Source organism: Aethalodelphis obliquidens, unplaced genomic scaffold (assembly GCF_003676395.1).
Source record: "Aethalodelphis obliquidens isolate GAN/ISIS:26980383/991018 unplaced genomic scaffold, ASM367639v1 scaffold24, whole genome shotgun sequence".
Taxonomy (NCBI): domain Eukaryota; kingdom Metazoa; phylum Chordata; class Mammalia; order Artiodactyla; family Delphinidae; genus Aethalodelphis; species Aethalodelphis obliquidens.
In genome coordinates, this window is record NW_020837968.1 from 7,263,874 (window position 1) to 7,288,803 (window position 24,930).

General features: G+C 35.8%; 1 protein-coding gene across 3 annotated transcripts in view; it reads left to right on the plus strand.

The window, feature by feature from the left end:
• The window catches only part of BRINP3 (BMP/retinoic acid inducible neural specific 3), a 417,329-nt gene extending 402,066 nt beyond the window's left edge, over positions 1-15,263 (plus strand). For 2 of the 3 annotated variants that reach the window (XM_027122179.1, XM_027122181.1), the window contains one exon: positions 13,788-15,255. In XM_027122179.1, coding sequence (XP_026977980.1) covers positions 13,788-14,904 — 1,117 coding nt within the window. In that variant the 3' untranslated portion in view covers positions 14,905-15,255. Of the gene's footprint in view, positions 1-13,787 lie in introns of all 3 variants that reach the window. The other variant, XM_027122180.1, reaches the window with a different exon arrangement.
• The last annotated feature ends 9,667 nt before the right edge of the window (positions 15,264-24,930 follow it).

The window sequence follows — 24,930 nt, forward strand, 5'->3', positions numbered from 1 at the left end:
TCCATCATTTAACTTAATTTAGAAAAACTCTAGTTTCAGGTTACCAAAAGTCTGGAGAAACTATTTTTAAGTAGACGCACCATAAAACGTAATTATTCTTCAAGAGTTCACCTAAAAGCTCTTACTCCGTTTATGTCTATTTAATTCACTTGTTCCCAACAATTATACTTAGATTACCCATGAAAACTTCATGAGACATTGGACCAAGCCAGCCACCATCCCCCAATTTTTGCTAACAGATTTTGTAATAGAGATAATGTGAACTTATTTGAGTTTTAGTAAACCTACGTACAATAAAAGTACTATACTTACTGTTGATGACTCTAAAGACATGTCTATATGAATTAAACCAACAAACTTAAACTAACTTTAATACCGAATATTAATTTAATACTGAATAATTCCCAGATCACATGAACCTGAAATTCATTTGGGTTAGTTTCTGTTATGTTTCTGAGAATTTATATAAGCACTTATTTTCTCTTAAATTATTAAATAGAACTCATTTACAATTAATTTTGGCAATACCACCCAAAGGTAGAAACATATATTTATAATCTATTGATTACACAGACATACATACATCCAGATAGACACAAAGAGAGATCTCATAGTTTCCATTTTTAAAACTTAGTTATGAATCAGGTATTACAATATAAAACTCACTAGTTTATGAGTAACAATTAGAATAAGTTAAATTTACTTGTTGAAGTTTAAAAGACCTCTTTTCCCTTTTTTGTTTTAACTTAATCTCAGGAATTGGAGATGGTCTAGGTCAGAGTTCAATGACCTGTACAACATTTACATCTCAAAGGCACAGTGAGGGAAATGTAAGCCTCCTAGAAGGACTTTTGTTCCCTTAGGGTCAGAATTTTGAAAAGATGTTTTATCAAGCTGGCTTTCTTTAACTGCATACACAAAAGCCAGTTTTGGAATGCTAAAAGAGCTCCATCTTGGCCATTTCAAGGCAAAATATTCTTAGTTCCCAATAAACTGAGCACTTGCAAGAATAATCTCCATACGTATTGTGTTAGTTTGTGATTGGCTATCTGACTTCCCTCTGTCTTGTTCAGAAGTCTTTATTCCTCATTTTAAAGTTGGTTTGTCAGGATAAAATTAGTATTGAAAACTGTGTGGTAGGCAGTTGTGCTGTTTGTGAGCTTAACTCCTGTACGTATTACCCTCGAATTGAGTTATTTCAGCAATTTTATGTCTCAGTTTCTGGTTTCTCCCTCTGGCAGTCTAAAACCATCATGGGTGCTCGGAACAATGGATGGCAAATCCTTATGTGTGCATCCCTAGACAAGAGAGTTTTTTTAAATTAATGAGTGGCTTTCCCTATAAGAGTGCTGCATGGTATGAGGACTTGCCTCCACCACTCCCATAAATTTCTCAGTTGCTTGAGAAAGCTGTACCGACTGGGAAGAGCTGTGGCCCTTATCTTTGGAGCTGAAAGCTCTCATATGGTATCTTCAATTTATTCCAACTAACCCTGTTTAAAATAGCCAGTTCTAACAAAGGCATCAGATCAGCCTCCTACCTAATAACCCAGTCCAAACCTCCTCATTGTCTTTCAACTGAGCAAAATCTTGTCAGTGTCTTTCAACTGGGAAATCCAGATACCTCTTCTTGAACTTAAGTCCAAGGGAAACCTTGGCCTTATATCAAGGAGTTTAGCAACCACTGAATAAAGCCCAGGATTGTCAGCCAAGATGGGAGATCCGAGTCCAGGAGAGACTCACCCAATTCATCTGGATTCACCAAGGAGGTAGATGGGCATAAGGGGCCCTTGTTGGTACCAAGGATCCAGATCTTTGTAGAGTTCATGTGAAGGAGAGCAGTCTGCTCTGTGTCCTTCATGGTTGTCAAAACTGTTGACTGAAAAAAAAAAAAAAACCACACACACAATAAGAGCTCTGAGTTGAGTTTTATTTAGCGTCTTACTGAGGAATATAACCCAGTAGACTGACTCTCAGATAGCCCTGAGGAACTGCTCCAAAGAGATAAGAAGAAGTGGCCAGATATATGTGATTTGGGCTAGGGAAAACAGGCAGTCAAACACATCTCAATAAAAGGTTACTGCTTGTCATGAAGATTAGATATCTCCATTAATAATTTTAGTGTTTTTCTGTGAATGGAAAGATGCAGGAATCTGCGTTCGTTTTTACTTTTCTGAGAGAACTCTAATTATCTAAGGGACCTGTTTTTCCAAAGCACAGAATGCCTTATCCGGTTTTTTGTCCTGAATAATTAGAGGTTTAGGTTTTATTTTAATAGGTAAAATTGCAATTTGAATAAACCCATCTTTGCTGGAGAAGTATCTGGCAGTTTCTTTGTTTCAGGTCAACATTTGTCTGTAAATACCAATGATGTAGACTGTCTCAGGATCTGTTTCCATCAATAGCTTTGTCTCCTTGCTATGAATGACATTTGCTTGCTTGTTCACAATTCTCATAACTACATATTTTTATTGGGTATTGTAGATGATAGTATATATTGACTCTGAAGTATGTTATTTTATTGGAATAATGTTGATTTTTAACTTGGCAGGCAGTTTTATTATTTGTTGACTACATTGTCTTTGCAGATATTTGGTTTAACATTTTATTACAGTGAGTCTGTCCTAGTTCAACACTTAGTTTAGGGCTAATCTTTAGTCTTGTGACGGTCTTAACTACAAAGACATGGCTTTTCTGGCATTTGAATGTGTTTACCAAACCACTCTACTTTGGAGATATCCAAACTGCGAACACTGTCTCATCTGTGATAGGCAAGAAATACAGCCTTTATTAAGCACTGCAGATCTTTCAGCTTTTGCTTTCTGATTGGCTCCTCAAAGTTTGTCTCACAATTGTAGAGTTTAGGAGTCAGTCATGGATTTGAGGGGAATTTGTTCAGGGTTTTCTCTCTCCTTTGCTTCTTTCAGAATTATTTTCCTCAAGTTACATCTTCTCTGGTAACTCCCCATTTCCATTCTGCACACATCAAGCCTTTAAGAATGTCGTTTCTGACTGAGTTTCATCCTCCCCGTGTTGCCCAGATTGGGGAGTGTCCTTAGGGCAAAACTAGAGGACTGCAACTCTCAATTTCTCCATTCATGCTGCTCCCTTCCTTTAGGTTAAAAACTCATTTAGCTTTTGACTGTTTTGGACTTTCTATAACTCCTTTAACTAGTGGTTCTTTCTATTTTGCTCAAATTTTATAAATTATTATTGGGAGGGTTAATTGAAGACAAACTACTCTAGTATTAACTGATTTTCAACTAAAAAAAAGCTGAAGGAATTTTTATTGGAGTTGCACTAGATATAGAAATACATTTGTGGAGAATTGATATCTTTCCTAACGAGGCTTTCTATTTGTGAATATTGTGAATGCAACTGCATTGATTTACTTATGCTTCAATGTCTTTTAAATTTTTTTTTTAATACTTTTATGTTTTGTTACCTCTAATTTTTGTTATTTATAACAAAAGTTTGTTGCATATAACAAGAACTACATGTTAAGTATGGTATGACTAGGTATGTATTTCTATTTATTTAACTTTCTTGGAATTTTTTGTGCTTCATGAATCTCAAGATTTATGTATTTCATTGATTTTGAAGAATTCTCACTTACTATAATTTTATATAGAATCTCCCCTATTTTCTCTGTTTGCTGCTGCTGGAATTCTGATTAGGTATTTGTCAGTTTTTGTAACATAATACTCTAGATATGTTTTAGATTTTCAATCTCTTTTCCTCTCTGTGGTGTATATTCTCAGTATTATTATTTCATTTATCTATAATTCACCAGTTTTGTGCTCAGTTTAGCTAATCTGCTGTTTTACATTTTAATAAGGTTTAAATTAAAATCATCATCATTATCATCATATTAGTTCCTTTGTTTTTTCAGATTTGTTTTGGTAACCCCTGGTGCCTCTCTCATATTTTACTTTACCTTGAAATTATTTAAATATGTTTCTGATAATTGACTTTAATATCACATAATTCAATTTCTGTAGTCTGTGGTGTTAAGATTATGCCTTTTGCACATTTTTAATCTTGGGACCCTGATTCCTCTTTCTTTTTTTTTTTTCCTACTGTGAGTTCATGGTCAAAATAATTTCATCTGTATTGATTCTTCAAGTCCTTCATAAAATGTAAAGGATGTGCATTCTTTTAGAAAGTATATATTTCATTTTGCCACAATAAAACAATTTGGAGCACTTTAAAATAAGTTATGATTTTCACTGGTGTTTTTGAATTTTTAGATTATGTACTTTCTGCAAAAAACTTTGAATTTGTAGATTATGTATTTTCTACTAACAGTGAGGTCAGGGCAGGCACTCATTTTGCTCTCTTCCTTTTCTAGGCCTTTTTGTTTGTTTACTTGTTTGTTTGTTTTGTTTTTAAGCTGACTCTTTAAGTGCATAGTCTCAGTCTTCCCAGCTTCTTAGAGCAGGTCTCCAATTCAACTTCTTGCCCTTCAGTTGTTCTGGACTTTGTTTCCTATACCCAACACAGCCACCAAAACCTCTAGATCAGGTACACCCACATCTTCCTACATATATATTCTTTTAGTTCAATTTCAGCAGCTGAAATTTACTCCATATTTTTTTCTGCATCATAAATGCATTTAAAAATTTTTTGCCAGAATTATTTGGCATTTTGTGTTGAGGAGTTTTTAAAAGTATTTCCTCTGACATTTTTCCATAAACATAAATCTATAATTCAATTTTGCTTTAGCAGTTTGGTTTAGCAGGGTTGCATGGGAAGAAATTTTGCTAGTCTCTAGGGATTCCAATGAAACGGCATTCATTTTCTTCTTTCTGAGGAGCCTATATTCCAACTATGAAAACTAACATGTAAAAATTACAGTTATTATAATGAATGGTATACTTTAGTTGAAATAATGAAATAAGAATCTATTAAACAGTAATATATGGCTGTACGTGGCTTAATTACAAATACGGTAATATAGATAAATAATATACTCATTCAAAGAATTAAGTTGTTGTAAGTAGGATTATTAAGAAAAACTATTTACAGTAGAAATGATTCAATTTGCATTGAAGCGGAGGAGAAAGGACATTAAACTCTGTAACAAGAAAATTCATTGTGGTTGAAATTGATCTGGCGTATTTAGGGAGGGGAACAGGGAGAGCCTAAATGGAAAACATACTTTATAGAGTACTGGAAGCTAAGTGTTGTCTGATTGTAAAGGGTTTTAAAAGTTAGGCAAAATATATATTTTATATGAAGGATATTGGGTGCCATGCAATAAGAAATAAATCAATTTTAGAAAGATTAGCTTGGAGGTACACAAATGTAATAAAATGACAAAAAGAGCAGGTACAGGACCTCCAGAAACTAAGTTTTACTTTAGTTGAGACAGGAAGGGATGAGTTAATATCCATCATTGTAGATAACAATCATGGTTGTATTAGGAGAGAAGAAAATGAGTTCAGAGACATTCAATTTGGAGAGATGCTTATCACACAAATGCAGGCATAACATAGACAGTTCATACCATAATTGTGTTCATGGTTATATGACTAGAGGGACATTGAATTTGGACAAATTATGTTTTCTTTATTTAATTGAAATATATACTTTAGATATAAATAGGATCACTTTTAGAAACATATTAAAATTTGATTAAATTACTTAAATGATAGTTTAATTTGTTTTCAAGTTTTCAGTGCCCAACAAGAACATTTTATTGTTTTTTTCTAAATTGATGAGAAGTTGGTCATGAAATGTACTTTAAAGAAAAACAGAAATTAGGTAAATAAGACAGTTTTTGAAAATGTTTATCACTCACTGGATATCAAGAAAATCATATGAAATACTAAAAATAATAAATACAACCAAGGAATTAACAATTTAGCCTTGAAGTTGCTTCTTTAGTTTCTCTTTTTTGTTCATTAATTTATTCATTCATGTCAAATTTATATTTAGCTTGAAATATTAGGGTCAGAGATGAACAGATCTGTGAAAGATAAAATAAAATGGTCTTTTCATAAATTTTATTTTAACGTATTCTATTTATATTGTTTAGATTTTCATATTTGGATTCATCATAACATATTTTAAGACTAATAGGTTCAAAAGGTTGTAATAGGAAAACTTAAGCATAAACACTGTAAACTGATTTAGGTATGTTATGATAATAAAATGATGAAGTAAACAAATATATCTTTTCCCTCACAGCATGTATAATGTAATGAGGGATACAGATGATTGGGTAATAATGACTTGGTATAATGAATATTATGGTGGGTGAAAATCAGGATGTTATAAAAGCACATAGGAGAGACCTGAGTTACTCATATTTGCAGAGTAATTGCATTTGTGTCAGTATTCCTCAATTACAATACTTAATAGACTGAACTTGCACATAATAAATACTTTTCAAGTCTTTTTAACTTAACATCTAATGTGATTTAGTGGGCAAAATATTTTGATTTTTGGTAATCTTTGGAGGAAAATTAGACGTGGACTCTATTTTTTTTTTGATGATATATTCCCTTTATGTCCAGTAAAGTAATTGTGTTCTTCGTGTGCCTCACATTTCATACCCTGAATGTTGACTTTTTCTTTTCATATTTTATGTTATAAGTAGAAGGAAGACATATCTATTGATTTTTCTTGAACTATAGCATTAAATGCAGCACAGATGTGGACAAAATGTTTAGTAGCTCTCTAAGAAGTAAGCAGATTTTTCTGTGTACACCATTCAACCAAATGAATTACAGATTAGTTGGACCGAAGCTTTTTGGTTTGATATAGTTCCACTTACTACTTTTTTGCTCTTATCTTTTGTGCTTTTGGTGTCATACCCCCCAAATTGTTGGGAGTAATAAAGACCAGGATACACTTTCAGTTCTACCACTTACCAGCTATTTGACCTTCTGTAAGTTCTAATTATCTAAGCTTTTTACAACTCATGTCCTCAAATATCCATTGGGATAACAAGGGTCCTTACTTCAAGGAGTGAGAATTGGGAGAATTAAATGAAATAATGCCTGTAAAAAGACTGTGCACATGAGAAAACCTTAATGAATGTTACCTTGGCTAATATTATCTTTAAAATACGACCTACATCTTCAACTGCTTCACTCACTTTTCCATTGTCTTCCTGCAAGCCAAAAGTTTTAGTAGATACTTGAACTCAAGTTTATAAAAATAAAATGTGTATGTATATATGCATCTATAGGTTTATAGATGTGTATCTATATACACATGTGATACATATATATACATATGCTTCCTTGGGAGACTCATAACCAAGGGACCTTTGACAATGATATTCTTTTGCTTGGGATGTGATACAGTCTTGGTGGTGTTATCAATAACTAGGTCTATTTGATAAAAGTGAATTGCAGAGATAAAGAGTAAGATTATGCATGTAGTACACAAATGGTTGAAGATAAAATGAAAATTTCCATTTCCTGGAAGAAAATAGCATTTGTAATGAAGAAAGTACATTTGCTGCTATTTCTTTAAAAGATAACGATAGTAATAACAGTGATTATAAGACTAAGCATTTCCATTTATTTACCATTTATTCTGTGCACAGGCACTCTTTAAGGGCTTTTCCAGCAATTGTGCTTTAATTCTTACAACAACCTATATTTTATTCCCATTTTCCATATAAGTTAAGAAACAATATTCAAAGTTGATAGTTTAGCTCCCAAAAGTGGATTGAAGCCAATATAGTGGGCTGTCACTCAAGTGCCTAATTTTATTTAATAATTAAAAGTTATTTTACCTTTGATGCTGTCCAGCATGGAAATATTTTTTTCCTAAAGTCATTTGTTAAGCATTTTTCCGCACTATTCAACACACATTATAAAAACAATAGACTTGCTTCTCTGAGTCTGTCTTCACTGTAATACTTAATAGATACATAACTGAGAAAGTCATTGAAACTCTGAGCCTCAGTATTTTTCAAATTTTAAAATGGGTTTAAGTTTTACAAGTTACTGTGAAGAATTAAAAATAACAAGTACAAAGTGGGTGGCCCTGATATGAGAGAAATTCACTAAAGAGCTAATTATTATTACTGTAACACAGTAGAATTTATTAAAGTAGGCTTTAGTGTTTGGTTTATTCTTCTGTGTATGTGCATGCCAAAAATTTCTATTGCAGGGTTTGCAAATGTAGCATACACGGTGGCCACAAGGCCCCAAATGCATGTTAATTCAAAGCCATCTGCTGCTGCCCTCTTCTCTACAGAAATTTTAACTTTTCCCTACCTTCTTCTGGACATATTCTTACAGCTTGAGAGCTAATTGGTATTTAAAGAGCCCCTAATGATGTTTTGGTTGTTAATTTTCATACATAGGAAACTTACAGCTTCTGTGTACAAAACATTTCTCCAGGACTGCTTATTTTATTTTATTATAGCCCTGAAAAAAAAAACATTTTATTAAAAGTACATCAGCTTTACGTGATATTTAAAATACTATTGGTATAATACAAGGAGAAAGATGGTTGTTAAATTTAATACAATCGACTTCTGGCTAAATCTCTTTACCACTCTTTACTGCACATAGAATAAATTTAAAACCTAAACAATACTCTGCCTGATCTGGCCACTACTTACTGCACAGTCTAATATTGCACTGATATTCTCTTCACTCCAGCTGTACTGGCTCTCACTTAGTTCCTTAAAACAAAACCTTTCCTAACCTCAAGTCCTTTGCAAATATAGTTCTCTTAGTGCAATGCTCTTTGCTTTGCCAAGACTGGTTTTTTCTGTAGGACTGCATATTTTACAAAGAGCTTCCTGAGCCCTACTCCTAGGAGTTCTTATAGTATGTCTGGGGTGGGGTCCAGGAATCTGTTTTGCCAATCCCATTTAACATTGTCGACTGAAAAAAATGCACAATCTGAGAGCTGTGAATTAAGTTTTATTGGGGGCAAAATGAGGACTATAGCCTGGGAGACAGCATATCAGATGGCTCTGAGAAATGGCTCTGAAGAGATAGGGGGGAAGGTCAGTGTTCTGTATGATTTTAGTAAAGGGGGGGTACACACAGTCAAGCACACATTGTGGCAGACGCTGTCTGCTAGTCACGAGGAGCAGACGTCACCATGAAGGATTTTAGCGCTTTTCTGGATATGAGGAGATACAAGAATTGGGCTCATAAATTCTTCTCCTGACAGTACCTAACTATCTGAACGCCTTTTCTGCCAGTTTTTCCCAGAGCACAGAGTGCCTCATTCCCGATCTCCACCTTGAACTCCTTTCGGAGGGTGTTGAAGGACAGCAGCTGCAGTGGCTAGTGACTTAATCCTGGTAGAACCAGATGGCAAGTGCCATGTGGGATGGGATTTGTTACATCACCTCATCCTGACAACAGATCAACAGGTGAACTCAGGGTGAGCCATTGAGGTTCAGAAAGCTGTACACATTCCCCAGGGTCATGCAGAATCAAACTCTGAACCAATGTTTCTTGGAATTCTAAAACTTTCACTCATAGTTAAAGAGGCTAAGTGACTTGTCCCAGGTCACCAGGTGAAGTCTGACCTAGAAATCCAGTGTTCATTCTCCCCCAGTCTAGTGCTCTTTTGACACTCACATAACATGTGTCCTGTAGAGAAGAGCAGATTTTAACTACATAGAGAATATTACAGATTAAACAGAGACAATTGAACTTAATGTACGTCTAATCTTCTCAACTTAGTTTGCTACCTGATTTTTCAAATAAAAACAGGCTATCGGCTTTTTAACTAATTATATTTTTTCCAAAAGTTTAACTTAACTCTGGAAGGTATTTTCCTTTCTGTAACACTATCATCTTAAAGCTTTTTAGAAATTATTTTCAAGTGCACACTTACTTCCTGATGGAAAAGGAGTTCCTGTATCCCTTGAATTGTTCCATATCATTGTCATTCTCAAGTCAATGGCTTTAATACTGTCTTCCCCTAGTTTCTTTCTTCTGTTCTTCTATAATCTGTGTAGTTCCTTCACTTTAATTTCTTTCTCTCTCCCTCCCTCCTTACTCCTTCTCTCCATCCTTTTTCCTTCTTTTCCTATTTCCTTTGTTTAGTAAATATTAATTGAAGTGTTATTAAGTAGATGTCAGGGACAAGACCACATGTTTGATAAAAAGAAACACACCTACCTGCCTGCCAGGAGCTCATCTTTCAACATTGCATCCTCTGTCCTAGCCCTAGTAGATCCTAAATCCTAGTAGATCCTAGTTTATGTGAATAAAAGTTATATATGAGAATAGAAACTGTAGCATTACTTTGTTTTAATACTTAGGTATAAAAAGAAAGAGTTTAAAAAAAATACTTGCTACCACCTAATTTTAATGTTGAAGGCATTTCTTTTCAAAAAAAATGTTTAGATTTAAAAAGAAAAACAGTTAAATTTTACTTTGTCAGGGAAAAAAAAAGTGATCTTTTGGGTAAGTGAATAATCCATGTACAGTCCTGAAATTTGCTCTGTTTTCTATTTTTGACCACTGCCTTCACCAAGATTTTACAAGGAGTAAAGACTAATTATCGAAATTTGTTCCTTTAAAAATCTATTCCCTACTTGTGAAATGCACTAAAACAGTCAAAAGGTAGGTAATGGGGGAAGGACAAGAAGCAGCAAGGAAGAAAATCCACATGTTAGCTCTTCTGTCTCAGGGAACAGGAGCTTTGACAGCACACCAAGTTATCAATAGTCATACATGACAAACTGAAACCCATGAAGCTGGGACACATTCCTTCAGTAATGCATCTGTGGGGACGTGAAAAGGATTGGAAAAGACTGAAAACTAGAAAAGCCATTGCTTTTCTAAAGTGTCCAAATGAGTCTTTCTATGGTGCCCTAGTTTTGTGAGCTCTGCCTTCAGTCTTAGGTCTATTATTTCGTTTTTTTGTTTGTCCTTACTATTTGGAAACATGATGAGAGCTTACAGTGAGAGATGAATTGACTCAGCGAATTTATGCTTTGGTTCCAAGGAAGAAAATACAATTTTCAATCCGATAGCATATATATTTTATATGCCTTATAGTAGATAGGTGTAAATAGAACTACAGAAAGAGAGAAAGAGGAGAGAAAGGGAGAGAGAAGAGAAAGGAAAGAAAAAGCAAGGAGGCAAGCAAGCAAGAAAGGAAGGAAGGAAGAAAAGGAAGGAAGAAAGAAAGAAAAATGGAAAGAAATGAGGGAGGGAGGAAGGAGAAGGAGAAAGAGAAGGAGAGAAAGAGGGCAAGAGGGAGAGAGATTAATTCATTGAGAGCATATTGATGAAATAAATATATCAGTAACTGCAGGAAGAACAAGTCAGCAATAATTTCTATATTCTGAGACTGAATACAGAAATAATGAATCAGGCTCTTTCCTCAACCAGAAAAAGGAAACTTTTTGCACACTTATTCTGCAGCAGGAAAACAAGGAACCAGAGGAGAGGAGGAGAGATACTCATATAGAGATGTATGGCTCACAAAGTGCCAATCATTCCTATTTCACAACCCCGGGCATCCTCCTGGGAGAGTTTTCCTGAGAACTTATTTTTAAAGTATCTTGAGAAAGTTAGAAATGAATTTTGTAGATGTAGTTTCCCAGTCAGTGTTTTTCAGTGTAAGAAATAATTAAGAGGAAAATGTTTCATGTTTTGGTTGGGTTTGATTTGGTTTTACCTTTTATTCTCGGTCTACAGAAAACAGTTCCATTTAGGGAATCTGGAAAAGAAACGTTTTTTAAAATATATGTTTACTAAGATTTTTTTATAGATTTAATTGTGTGCAAATGTCAAAGTGTATGTTGTGAAACTACAACTTGGGAGTTAGGTCTTTAAAAGTGTATTAAATATGCAGTTTAGGGCTTTAAATTTCACTTAAAAATATGCTTATTGAGAAAATGTTCCTTTAATTCATCTATGCCTTTGATCTAATATTCATTAAGTATGAGAGGCATTCTGCTAGGCATGGGATATAAAGCTATAAGCAAAGCATATATGATTCTGGCAAGCTGAATATTATATTTAATGGGATAAATGGAGTATAAACAACTAAGTACACAATATAACATTTTAAGTGGAAAAAGGCAAGCTGAATATTATATTTAATGGGATAAATGGAGTATAAACAAGTAAGTACACAATATAACATTTTAAGTGGAAAAAGGCACTATGAATAAAAATAAGTAAATGTTATGAGAGGGAATTAAAGAGTTATTTAATTTATTTGGAAAAACAGGGAGGAGCTTACTTAAAAAAAAAAGTGTTATATTGCAAAGGGGAAGGAGCAGAGACCAAAAATGAATGTACAAAAATGAATATCTAGCCCATATGTTGTTCTGAATGTGATAAAAATTGTTTTTATTGATTATTTACACAGATTAATACCTGTATTTTACCAGCATATACAAATTCTTTAAAATGGCAGCAGTGTAATAAGTCTAAAGGATTGAGTACAATATATACAATTTGTAGAAAACCTCATATGTACTGAATAATGAACACTGGAAAGGCATAAGAATACCAAAAAGAGATGCAATTTTTAGTGTCTACTGTGACACATGCTCTATACAATTGTCTAAAGACATGCATCCAGTCTGAGCCTATTTCTCACAAGAACTCAATATGGAAGATATCACTAACTTAGGCCATTCAACTTTTCCATGATCATACAGCTAGTATGAGAAAGCAGCAAGATAAAAACAAAGAACTATCTGATTACACGGCCACACGCTTTTCCTTCATTATTTTACTGAGATTTTAAACACACTAAAAGAGTTTGAATAATGTGGGAAAACAGGAAAAGTCAGATCTTAAATTTGCATCATGATTAGCCTGATTTCTGGATATAAATAATGTTAATGATCCAAATCAAACACATTCAACTAACACACTTAACCCTTATTAAGAGAACTTGTAGTTAGTTTTAATGAGATATTTTCAACAATTTTCTTGAGCAGACCATAAGGATAAAAATCAAACATGTTTTAATAATATTTTCCCTCTCAGTGGGTGCTTGTTCTTTCAATGTTGATGAAACCCTAGGATTTAAATCCATTGATTGACAATTTAAAGTTTCTTGTTTTTCTCTCATTTTTATTTCACTTTCTATTTAGGTTTCCTGCAGCATTAGTGCTCTGTGAAACTAAGAGTGAATGAATGAACAATCGTCATTCATACACTCTAATTCTACTCTAGATATTTGATGATAAAACCATTTTTACTTCCCGTTGTTGGATATCATTTCAAAACTGTAACCAAGGTCTTCCCTGGTGGCGCAGTGGTTGAGGGTCCGCCTGCCGATGCAGAGGACACGGGTTCGTGCCCCGGTCTGGGAGGATCCCACATGCCGCGGAGCGGCTGGGCCCGTGAGCCATGGCCGCTGAGCCTGCGCGTCCGGAGCCTGTGCTCCACAATGGGAGAGGCCACAACAGTGAGAGGCCCACGTTCCGCAAAAAACAAAACAAAACAAAAAACTGTAACCAACCCAATTATAGTCACAGTCAGCTTCCAAGTACACTAGTGAGATGCCATGCAATGTCTTCAGAAGGTATTTCATGTAGTTTTCCAGTTCAAATCAAGTGTATCCATCGTTAATGTACAATGATGAATGAAAACATATACACATAATTTAAGTATACTTAATACTTAAATATATGAATATTATATGTGTATATATCTTTTCAATTATGGTGGTTTTTTTTTTTAATATCACAGTTAAATAACTGGGAAGGACCTAAGAACGTGATAGTGAAGCTTTCAAACCTAAGGTAACTTGATTGCAGGACACACAAACACAAACGCCTTTGCATTTATACAGATTCCTTTTGTTTTCTATTCTTAGAACCTCAACCTACTGGCTCACTCGCATCCAATCTTTTCTCTACTGCAATGAGAATGGGCTCCTGGGCAGCTTTTCAGAAGAGACGCACTCGTGCACGTGTCCCAACGACCAGGTGGTCTGCACGGCCTTCCTGCCTTGCACGGTGGGCGACGCGTCCGCCTGCCTCACCTGCGCCCCTGACAACCGCACCCGCTGCGGCGCCTGCAACACGGGCTACATGCTCAGCCAGGGGCTCTGCAAGCCCGAGGTCGCCGAGTCCACCGATCATTACATCGGCTTCGAGACCGACCTGCAAGATCTCGAGATGAAGTACCTGTTGCAGAAAACGGACAGGCGACTAGAGGTCCATGCCATCTTCATCAGCAACGACATGCGCCTCAACAGCTGGTTCGACCCCTCCTGGCGGAAGCGGATGCTCCTCACTTTGAAGAGCAACAAGTACAAGTCGAGCCTGGTCCACATGATCCTGGGTCTCTCTTTACAGATTTGCTTAACTAAAAACAGCACCCTGGAGCCGGTATTGGCCGTTTACGTCAATCCCTTCGGAGGCAGCCACTCTGAGAGCTGGTTTATGCCTGTGGATGAAAACAGCTTCCCCGACTGGGAGCGGACTAAGCTGGACCTCCCCCTGCAGTGTTACAACTGGTCGCTGACTCTGGGGAACAAGTGGAAGACATTTTTTGAGACAGTGCACATCTACCTGAGGAGTCGCATCAAGTCAAATGGCCCCAACGGCAACGAGAGCATTTACTACGAACCTCTGGAGTTCATCGACCCTTCCCGGAACCTGGGTTATATGAAAATCAATAACATTCAAGTGTTTGGCTACAGCATGCACTTTGACCCGGAAGCAATTCGGGACCTGATTCTGCAGCTGGACTACCCCTATACTCAGGGATCCCAGGACTCAGCACTTTTGCAACTTCTAGAGATAAGAGACCGTGTAAATAAACTCTCCCCACCCGGTCAGCGTCGTCTAGATCTCTTCTCTTGCTTGCTTCGTCATAGACTCAAGCTGTCTACTAGTGAGGTGGTGAGGATCCAATCTGCTCTGCAGGCGTTTAATGCCAAATTGCCAAACACAGTGGATTATGACACGACCAAATTATGTAGTTAACCATAAATGTCAAGCACAACCCAAAATCTTGAAGGAGTTTTTACAGTGCTTTTGTGGAACGGTTTATGTTTGGAAGAGTAAATTTAAATTGTCTTTTCAATATCTGTCTTATATCAGTCAATAACATTGGATGGCAATTTACACACATGAACTTGCTGACAATGAATATATTATACTGCAGTTTTGGTTTCTGAATGAAATAAATACTGACGCCAGTCTAGAAGACATTCTACTTTTTACAATAAATTTCATTTGTAATTTTATATGTTCCGTGGCAATGCTTTTGTGCATTACATCCTCTAGAGGGAACATAAAAAGATACCAATAAAATTTTGTAGCTGAACAGTTATTAAAAAGAAGTGCTGTGGGATTCCTTTTTTCCATGAAATGAGTTCTATTTTGATATAGCTTGTTAGAACCTGGGGAAAATTCCCCAAGATATTTTAATTGAAACACTTGAAGGTCCCTTTCAACAGACTGTAGGGGAAACTCAACTAGGTAGAATGCTTAGCATTCAGTTGTATTTTTATGGTTAACAGCATAATGGCAGTGCTTTGTTATCTATACTTGTAAACCATTCCTAGAGACACCATCATTATTAAAATAAACAGATAAACTTATTTCGCAGCTAAATATCAGAACATTTTGGAAAACATACAGAAAAGTCAGTGTGATTATAAGCACATCGTGGAGAAAGTAAACCCTTAATTTACTTAGCAACTTGCTTTGTCATTCTCTTTCTACATTCTAACAACCAACACTCAGCATACTCTGCACAATCATTTTCATTTCAAGTGCTGAAAACCTAGTTATTCCAACACTGTACCAATGTCAATAAGATAACATTTCTAGAATTCACAAATTGTAATGTGTTGGTATAAAATAAATGATCAAGTAACTAATTCAAGTGTAAATAGACATTTTCTTTCCTCTCAGAGAAACTAGTATTACTAAAGTATATTTTGAATAGCAAACTCTATCAATACAAACCAGTTTTAGTCCAAATTTTTGGTTTGAAATTCCCGTATTACCCATAGTGTAATATCAGATAATATAATTCATACTTTTTTATCTGTGAATTTAAATTGCATTTTTGTTTAGATATATGGATGTATCTGTGAAGTGTGGTTATGATATTTATTACTCAGCTCTTGTTTAAGTAGTTCATAAACATTTCTTGTAATGTAAACAAATGCACCGTCCAGCCCAGCTTTCCTGTTGTGGTCATGAAGTCATTCCTCAAGGCACAGAGTAGGGAACCTATGACATGAATGAAAAGAGTAAGACTGATGATGAAAACATCACACCCACATTCTGTATTCTTAAGCTGTTTGTTTTATTTTATTTTAAAATTTATTTATTTATTTGTTTATTTTTGGCTGCTTTGGGTCTTCGTTGCTTCGTGCGGGCTTTCTCTAGCTGCAGTGAGCGGGGGCTACTCTTCGTTGCGGTGCGCGGGCTTCTCATTGCGGTGGCTTCTCTTGTTGCAGAGCATGGGCTCCAGGCGTGCCAGCTCAGTAGTTGTGGCTCACGGGCTCTAGAGCACAGGCTCAGTAGTTGTGGCTCACGGGCTTCAGTAGTTGTGGCGCACGGGTTTAACTGCTCCGAGGCATGTGGGAGCTTCCCAGATCAGGCTCGAACCCGCGTCCCCTGCGCTGGCAGGCAGATTCTTAACCACTGTGCCACTAGGGAAGTCCCTTAAGCTGTTTGTTTTAGATTCCAAAGCATTTTAAGAGAAGTTAGTTCAGACAACAAATACTTATTCAATCTACCATATGTACAGCATAGTTCTTACACCCAGTATCTGGATAGCTGCTTTTCTTTCTTTATTCACCTGTTTTGTTTTTTTTTTTTACTTTTGCTATTATAGGTAATCCAGTTGAAAATACACACGATTATTTAACACCATCTTTCTGATATCATAATAAATATTCTTTTCATTTAATTCTGACAACACTAGGCTATAGATTATTATTCCCATGTTCTTGGTGGAAAAAAAACAAAGAAACAGAGGCTCAGAGTGGTTTGTCAAATTCCCCAAGATCACAAAGCAAGTTAAAAGACCAGGATTCCAACACAAACTTTTCTGCAACGAATCTGTCTTCTTTTCACTGTGCCACTGAGTTTTAAATGAACCATCCTGTTTCTGTATTTAATCTCATTACATGCAAAGGTTTATGGCGAAACAAGAATCTCTTATGAAATTGAGGTCTAAATCATTATAAAACACATACCTTCACAGTACACTGGAGTAATTAAATAAACCAGAATGTATCATCCAAAATCAATCACCCACAAAATGACCAAGCTTATGAAATATAGATCATACATTTAAAAAGACATTTGCTGTAAAAGTCAAAATTGCCACTAAAACTTTTTCCAGAAGCATCTTGGAGGCCCAGATGTCCAGAACCACTGATCCCGGAAACCACCTGAGCAACATGTGTGGTCACCAGTGGCCTCTGAACAGCAATCATTCCCTGGAACTTAAGGAAAATGTCAGCAATGCTACTTCTTCTATTGCTCAGCTTGCTCTGCCCTGACTGACTTATGAGAGAGAAGCTCCTACAGCCACAGGTAAGGAAGTACATGACTACGGGTCTATCCTGAACCTTCTTGTGCCTGGCGTGTGTTGGCACAAAAGTCCAACTGGATAGGATCAAATTATCTTCATTCTAACTGTCTTGGTAACAGTGTCAGTCAATGAGTCCTTTGTATCTCTGAGTCTGCTTTTCCCCTAAAAGTGGAAAGTAATAAGAATGTCTTTCTCTGAATGCCGGGTATAAGATAACATGAATACAATATAAATAAACCTACTAACCAAATTCTAAAGTCCTGTACAGATTTAAAGGGTAAGAGATCAACATCTTTTTGTATTTTTATTTCTCATATGTTAACCAGTAGTGTCCAACAAGCAATAGACAATATAATCTAGTTTAATTCAGCATTTGTTTGCCAACTTATGGGAAAAAAATGCAGTCTGTGAACATTTCATTTTTCCTGAATTTGCCTATATGCAAACATTTTTGCTCATTATTGCTTTAGGAATTTGAAGATTTTTAATAAAAATAACTTTACTCAAAATGTTATTTCGAGCAAAAGTTGAAATATATATATGTAAAATCATATTTTAAAAGACAGCGTATTTGATTTCTTTTTTGATATTTCTAATGTAGGTCTCTAAATTAGGGATTAATTGAACTTAATAAATTCAATGAAACTTGAAATTCTGAAAATTCACAATTTATTGAGTATATGATTTTCCAGGAACATCTCTTATTCCTCTAGCTGTTTTGATGATTACCATAAGTTTGATTTGCCTTCCTGTCCCAGGAACCTCAAGTTGATTTTTAGCAAGTTAAATCAGTATTCAAATGATCATTGTCAGCTCAAAAAAAAAAAAAAAACAAAATGCTGAAATAGCTGGTGGTCTTCTCTGATTTAAATAATGAAGAAAAGTAATTTCCCTCCCGCCTCCCTTTTTTTTGTGACTCTTATCACGATATGAATGTTAGGCAGGAAGTTAGCCATGAGCAACGAAAGGTGCCCTGTGGGCTGAACGTCCAATAGCCCCCTAATCCCGCCAAGTTATATGCTAACCCCGCCCCAAACATGCCCCCATCAGTACTCCAAAATAGGGCACTGGAAAAATCCCCCACTGGCCGACTGAGGGACTTTCCCCACTCTGGCACATGCGCACACCTCACGCCATCATGTCCTTAGATAACCTTTGGCGGCCACTGGGCTCATTAAATGTTCATAAATATTCTATGAATACCTACATCTAATTATAACAGGCAGACTGAATTATGGGAAGTACATGCGCAGCAGAGCCTCTTATATAACCGGCAGCTGTCAATTAAGACTGTCAATAAACGACCTCCTAGATTATGCAAAAACCTTGCTTAAAAACTCTACACCCCAGCCTTCCGGGGCCATTGCCTTCCTTGGCCTGGCCCACCTCTCTCTTGAGGTGTTCTCTCCTTATCTTCAATAAACTCTCTTGCAACGGGTAAGACCTCAGATTCTTCTTGGCGTCCTTACCAAGAACCGAGGCCCACGCGAGGGGGTGTCTCCAGACCCTCTTCCTCTAACATGAAGAACTATTTTGGAAGGAACCAGGACCATGCCCCGCCCTCTAATCAGATATGTCCCCTTTTTGTAAATGAGTCTCCTTCTTTTGTTCTGGAGGATATTTAAGATATCTTCAGGTTGAACAGACCTAGAAAATAAATCATTTGAAACAATTTGAGAACAAAATAACACTATATATATTTGTGAAGTGGGAGTTACAGAATATAGGAATTCAACTGGAAGAAAAGTTGAAAGTTTTGGAACCCTAGTAGAAAATACAACTTTTAAATAAGTAACTGGGCCTAAGATTTTTAAGAAGCTACATATAGGTCTTCCAAATCAATGTGACAATTGGAAAGAACATACCAAATAAGTCAACCTTAGAGAAACTGACATAACAACCTCATTCTGCTTTGGTGCCCAGATCATTTAACTGGAGTGATAAACCTTTAGGAAAAAAGCATCTTCCCTCTGGCCATAAATAAGGTATTTATAATTTGAAAACTCAGAGTCACGAATGTTAAGCATGTGGTATTCTTTGGCAATAATAGTGCAATCATCTGAAATTTTAAAACCTGAGACTTTACATGTTGCCATGCCCGTTCACCGGACTACTTTTCTACAACGATCGATGTTCTACTTTCCTCCCCTCTCCATTTATGTCCTCAGAGTTATAGTTCTATCTCCAGGCTTTCCCAGAGATAGAAAGACAAATTATAATTCAATCACCCCCATAATATTCTAATATTTGGAAAATATGCCTTAGCTGAACATTTTTACAGGCATCTCCATTTCTTTTACATGAAGGCAACATTAGCCGTTTTAATGAACTATCAATGGCTGATGAATGAGAATATCCACGTCAGATCATTTGATATTGAGGTCATGCAGCCAAGTGTGGTAAATTAGTACATATAAATGAAATTCAATCCAAAGCAAAAATTCCACACTTGAAATTAATCTCATGTGCTGGCAATCAGACTAACCATTTAATGACTGAAGTACTGTTTCATTCTATGATTCTACAGTACAACTATCACATAATAACCATACTGCATAACACTTGATTAATTAAATGTCTCTGCAGTATGTACAATAAGTAAAGCACTGTTCAGAGGGTGTAGTGAATTCAAGGATTTCGAGGTAACATAGTGACATAACCACGAGTGTCTAACTTGTCTGTGCCTCCAGTCACCATTATTATGGGCATTAAGCAGTCCTGAAAGGGTTTTCAAAAGTGCAAGAATAAATAAATAGGAAAAAATGAGCCCATAAAAAGGATTTGTAGCAAAAAAACAGGCTACGACACTCTAAGTGCCAGCAGTAATACATTTTAAAATTAACTATATACTACAAAAAAACTGAAATCAATTTAATCATTTTACACAGAACTATTTAAAAAGGTATCTCCCACCTTGTTGATTTTGAAATGTAGCTTTTTTTGCTCTTTTACAGTAACGTAGGCAGGTCCTTTAAAATATATCCATTCCAATCATTACAATGAGAGAAAAAATAAGTAAAAATTTCTCTGTAGAGTGATTATACTCTACACTTACGTAGGTTATATACTTAGTATTTAAGAGATCCAGCATAATTAACATAAAAACTATTATAAAAATAACAATAATAAATGTTTTAAATGCTTCTAGATAAACCACCAATGATGAGTTTGTAATGGGAACAAAAAAATGCCTCAGTTTTTATAGCAAAGAATAAGCCATTAAACTCTTATTTCTAATGTAGTTGGATATTTCTCTCACCATAAGTTGACAAAGTCTTTAATGAAGAAACTGTAATGTAAAAGACAGGGGCTTAACTAGAGAAATATAAGAAATAAAATTATTGCAAAGAAAAAATACCAAACTAAACTGACAGTTTGGAAAATGCATATATGCTTTCAGAAATTAGATCAATAGTGTAAAAGATGTAAACTCTTATATCAAAGTAATTTTTAAGTTTACTTCCAATTAAATAAGATCTTAACAGAATCTCATTATTATAAACATAACATAATAATTAAAAATATGTTTGGGGAAACAAATGGCTGTGAACAAACCAATCAATTTGAAAATGAGACTAGTTAGTGGGAACTTTCATCAACAGACATTAAAATGTATAAATGGTGGAAAAAATAAAATATCCAGAAACAGTGTAATAGTTGTGAAAATGGCATTTATAACAAAATTCTCATTTTAAATAATTAAGAGGAAGATGGTTCATACAGACTGGATCATTTGATTTTCTATTTGGAAAAGGATATTCAATAATTAAATTTATATCTTAAAGCAAAAGCAAAGAAGAAATTAAATTCTAGTCGCTTAGGGAGTTAACACTATCACCAAAAAATAATACAGTGACTAGCCAGAGAGATCCCTTGTGTTAAAAAATTATTCCCCAGGACAGAGCAGTCCAATAGAAAGATAATTCAAGCCACACATGCAAGCATGTATGTTTAAAATTTTCCTGTAGCCGTATTTTTTAAAAAGGAGAAATAAATTTGAACATATTTTAATTAAACCAGTGTATTGAAAATATTATCATTTCAAATGTAATCAGTAAGAAACATTGTTAATAAAGGAATATTTTATATTACTTTTTGGTACCAAGTTTTGGAAATCGGGTATATATTTTACATTTACACCCATCTCAGTTTGGACCAGCCACATTTCTAGGGGTCAAAATCACACGTTGCCAGTGGATACCCTTTTGACAGTGCAGCCCCAAGGTGTGACACTTTCCTACTTCTTATTTTGCCTGAGAGCTTCACCTCTAAAGTGATGTTTTCTAGGTGAGAGACTATCCTGCCATCTTGATTCAACTTTGTTACCTGCACGTTGAAAGTTTTTCTTTATACATTTTCAAGGTCTGTCCTGATGTTCGTACACTGGTTAAAATCTGAACTAATTGCTTAGCAAGACTCCAATTGCTCCCCCTCTGCCATCACCAACCTCCCCACGCTTCCTCCGTTATCCCAAGGTTGACAGCAGCCTCTGCTTTTCCATTTCTGCTTAACTTGGGGGCTCTGACAATTTCTCTTGCTTTCTTGCTAGCTCTGCTTAAAAGGATAGTTGAATAGTTATTTAATTTGTCAGTTTTAAGTGTTTACTAGGGAGCTTTTTTTTTCCATATTGCTGAGTGTGCTGTATTCATGGAAGCCCACAGTACATGTTCTTCACTATTGGTCTCCATACTTTTTCAGACTTCCACCCAGTCACCAGAGTGAACTCTTAAATTATAAACTTTTTAAAATGAAAATGTTAGACATCTCTCTACAGAATAGGGTTATAATTACCCTTTATTTGGCATGTAATTCCGTTCTTAATCCAGTCCTTGACTATTTCTTTGTCTTCCTCTTCAAAAGCATTTATTTCACACGGAACTATAAGCTACCTGTATAAGCGTGCTTTCAGTGCAAAGGTGACATGCTTTTTCAGGACTACAGACTTTTCTTATGCAGCACTCTCCATTCAGCCTGTGACATTCTTCCATCCTCTAGCCCTTGATTGCCTTCTAAAAAGTAATAACAGTAATTCTCATTCATGAGTCAGATGAAAAATTCTCATATTTGAATTTATTCTTCATCTTCCCATTAGCAAGAGGAACCATTACCTTTTATACCCCAGCTGCAACAAGGTAAATATGCTAAAAAACATTTTTGATATTTTACTGAACTTAATTTTTTATATATCTAATGGATTGTACATTCCAGAAGGCAGAATACATACATATTCATATTCTTTTTTATGAACCTTTAATATGTGCAGTTAGTGACAAGCCTGAAATCAAAGTTTCCAGTACGTAACACATTGTATAAGCCCAATAACTGATTGGTTCAGTGAATGAATAATGTGAAAGGTGGTTCTAAATTTAAAGATTCTTTAAAATAAAAAGCTCCTATTTGTAATTATTTGAACCTCATGCAGTCCTTTTTGGTTAGTATTTCCTGAGGGGGGAATAACTTCCAGTGCTGTTAATTTTGTACTGTTGTGTTGGTGTATTTTTTTTTTTTTTTTTTGCGGTACGCGGGCCTCTCACTGCTGTGGCCTCTCCCGTTGCGGAGCACAGGCTCCGGACGCGCAGGCTCAGCGGCCATGGCTCACGGTCCCAGCCACTCCGCGGCATGTGGGATCTTCCTGGACTGGGGCACGAACCCGTGTCCCCTGCATCAGCAGGCGGACTCTCAACCACTGTGCCACCAGGGAAGCCCGTGTTGGTGTATTTTTAAACTGTGTGTTACCTGCAATAAATTATATCAACTGAGAAAGAATATATAGTGGACATATAACATTAGGTTAGTTTCAGGTGTACTGCATAGTGATTGGACATTTGCATATATAATGAAATGATTACTTCCATAACCTCCCATACAAAGTTTTGTTTTGTTTGGTTTGGTTTGGCTGCATCGGGTCTTTTGTTGTGGCATGAGGGATCTTCATCGTGGCATGTGGGATCTTTCTGTTGCGGCGCATGGTCTCTTTGTTGCGGCACACGGGCTTCTCTCTAGTTGTGGCGTGAGCTCCAGGGCGCATGGGCTCTGTAGTTTGTAGCATGCAGGCTCTCTAGTTGAGGTGCACTGGCTCAGTAGTTGTGGTACGTGGACATAGTTGCTCCGCAGCATATGGGATCTTAATTCCCTGACTGGGGATCGAACCCACTTCCCATGCATTGGAAGGCAGATTCTTTACCAGTGGACAACAGGGAAGTCCCCATACAATGTTATTGCAATATTATTGACCATTTTTCTTATGCTGTATATTACATCCCCATGGCTTATTTATTTTATAACTAGACGTTTGTACCTCTTAAACTGCTTTAGCTATTACACCTTCCCTACCCTCCTTCCTTCCAGCAACTACCCATTTTTTCTCTGTATCTATGAGTCTTTTAATTTTGTGTTGTTGGTTGGTTTTTTAGATTCCACATATAAGTGAGATCATATGGTATTTGTCTTTCTCTGTCTGACTTATTTCACTTAACATAATACCCTCTTTATATATATAAATTTATATATATATATATATATATATATATATATATATATATACACACACACACACACACATATCACATCTTCTCTTCTATATTCATTCATCTATCCATGAACACTTAGGTTCAGCCTTACATTTAGGTCTTTAATCCATTTTGAGCTTATTTTTGTGTATGGTGTTAGGGAGTGTTCTAATTTCATTCTTTTACATTTAGTTGTCCAGTTTTCCCAGCATCACTTATTGAAGACACTTTGTTTTCTCCACTGTATATTCTTGCCTCCTTTGTCATAGTTGAGGTGGCCATAGATGTGTGGGTTTATCTGAATTCCCCCTACTTGGAAATCCACGAGTGGGTGCCAGGACCCAGTCTGCTGTCCTGGGCACATGCAGGTAGCTGTTAATACTAGGAAATCCACTGTGCCCATTTCTTAAATTGAGTTTTTTTTTTTTTATGTTGAGTTGTATGTTTCCTTTGTATACTTTTGGCAGTTCTGTTGGTTTTCTTTTTTGTTTTCTTTTTTAAATTATTTGTATATTTTGGATATTAAACCCTTTTAGAATATAGTTAACCCTCGAATGACGCAAGGTTTACAGACACTGACCCTCTGTGAAGTAAAGTATCTGTGTATAACTTTACAGTTGGCCCTCTGTATCCCTGGTTCCACATCCTCTGGTTCAACCAATGCCAGATTGTGTAGTACTGTAGTACAAATTTAGTGAAAAAAATCCATGTGGACCCATAGAGTTTAAACTCATGTTTTTCAAGGGTCAACGGTATATCATTTGCAGATATTTTCTCCCATTCATTAGGTTGCCTTTCTGTCTTGTTTATAGTTTCCTTCACTCTGTAAAAGCTTTTTAGTTTGATGTAGTCACATTTTTTTTCCCTTGCCAGAAAAGACATATCCAAAAAAAATATTGCTAAGACTGATGTCAAAGACTGTATTGCCTATGTCTTCTTCTA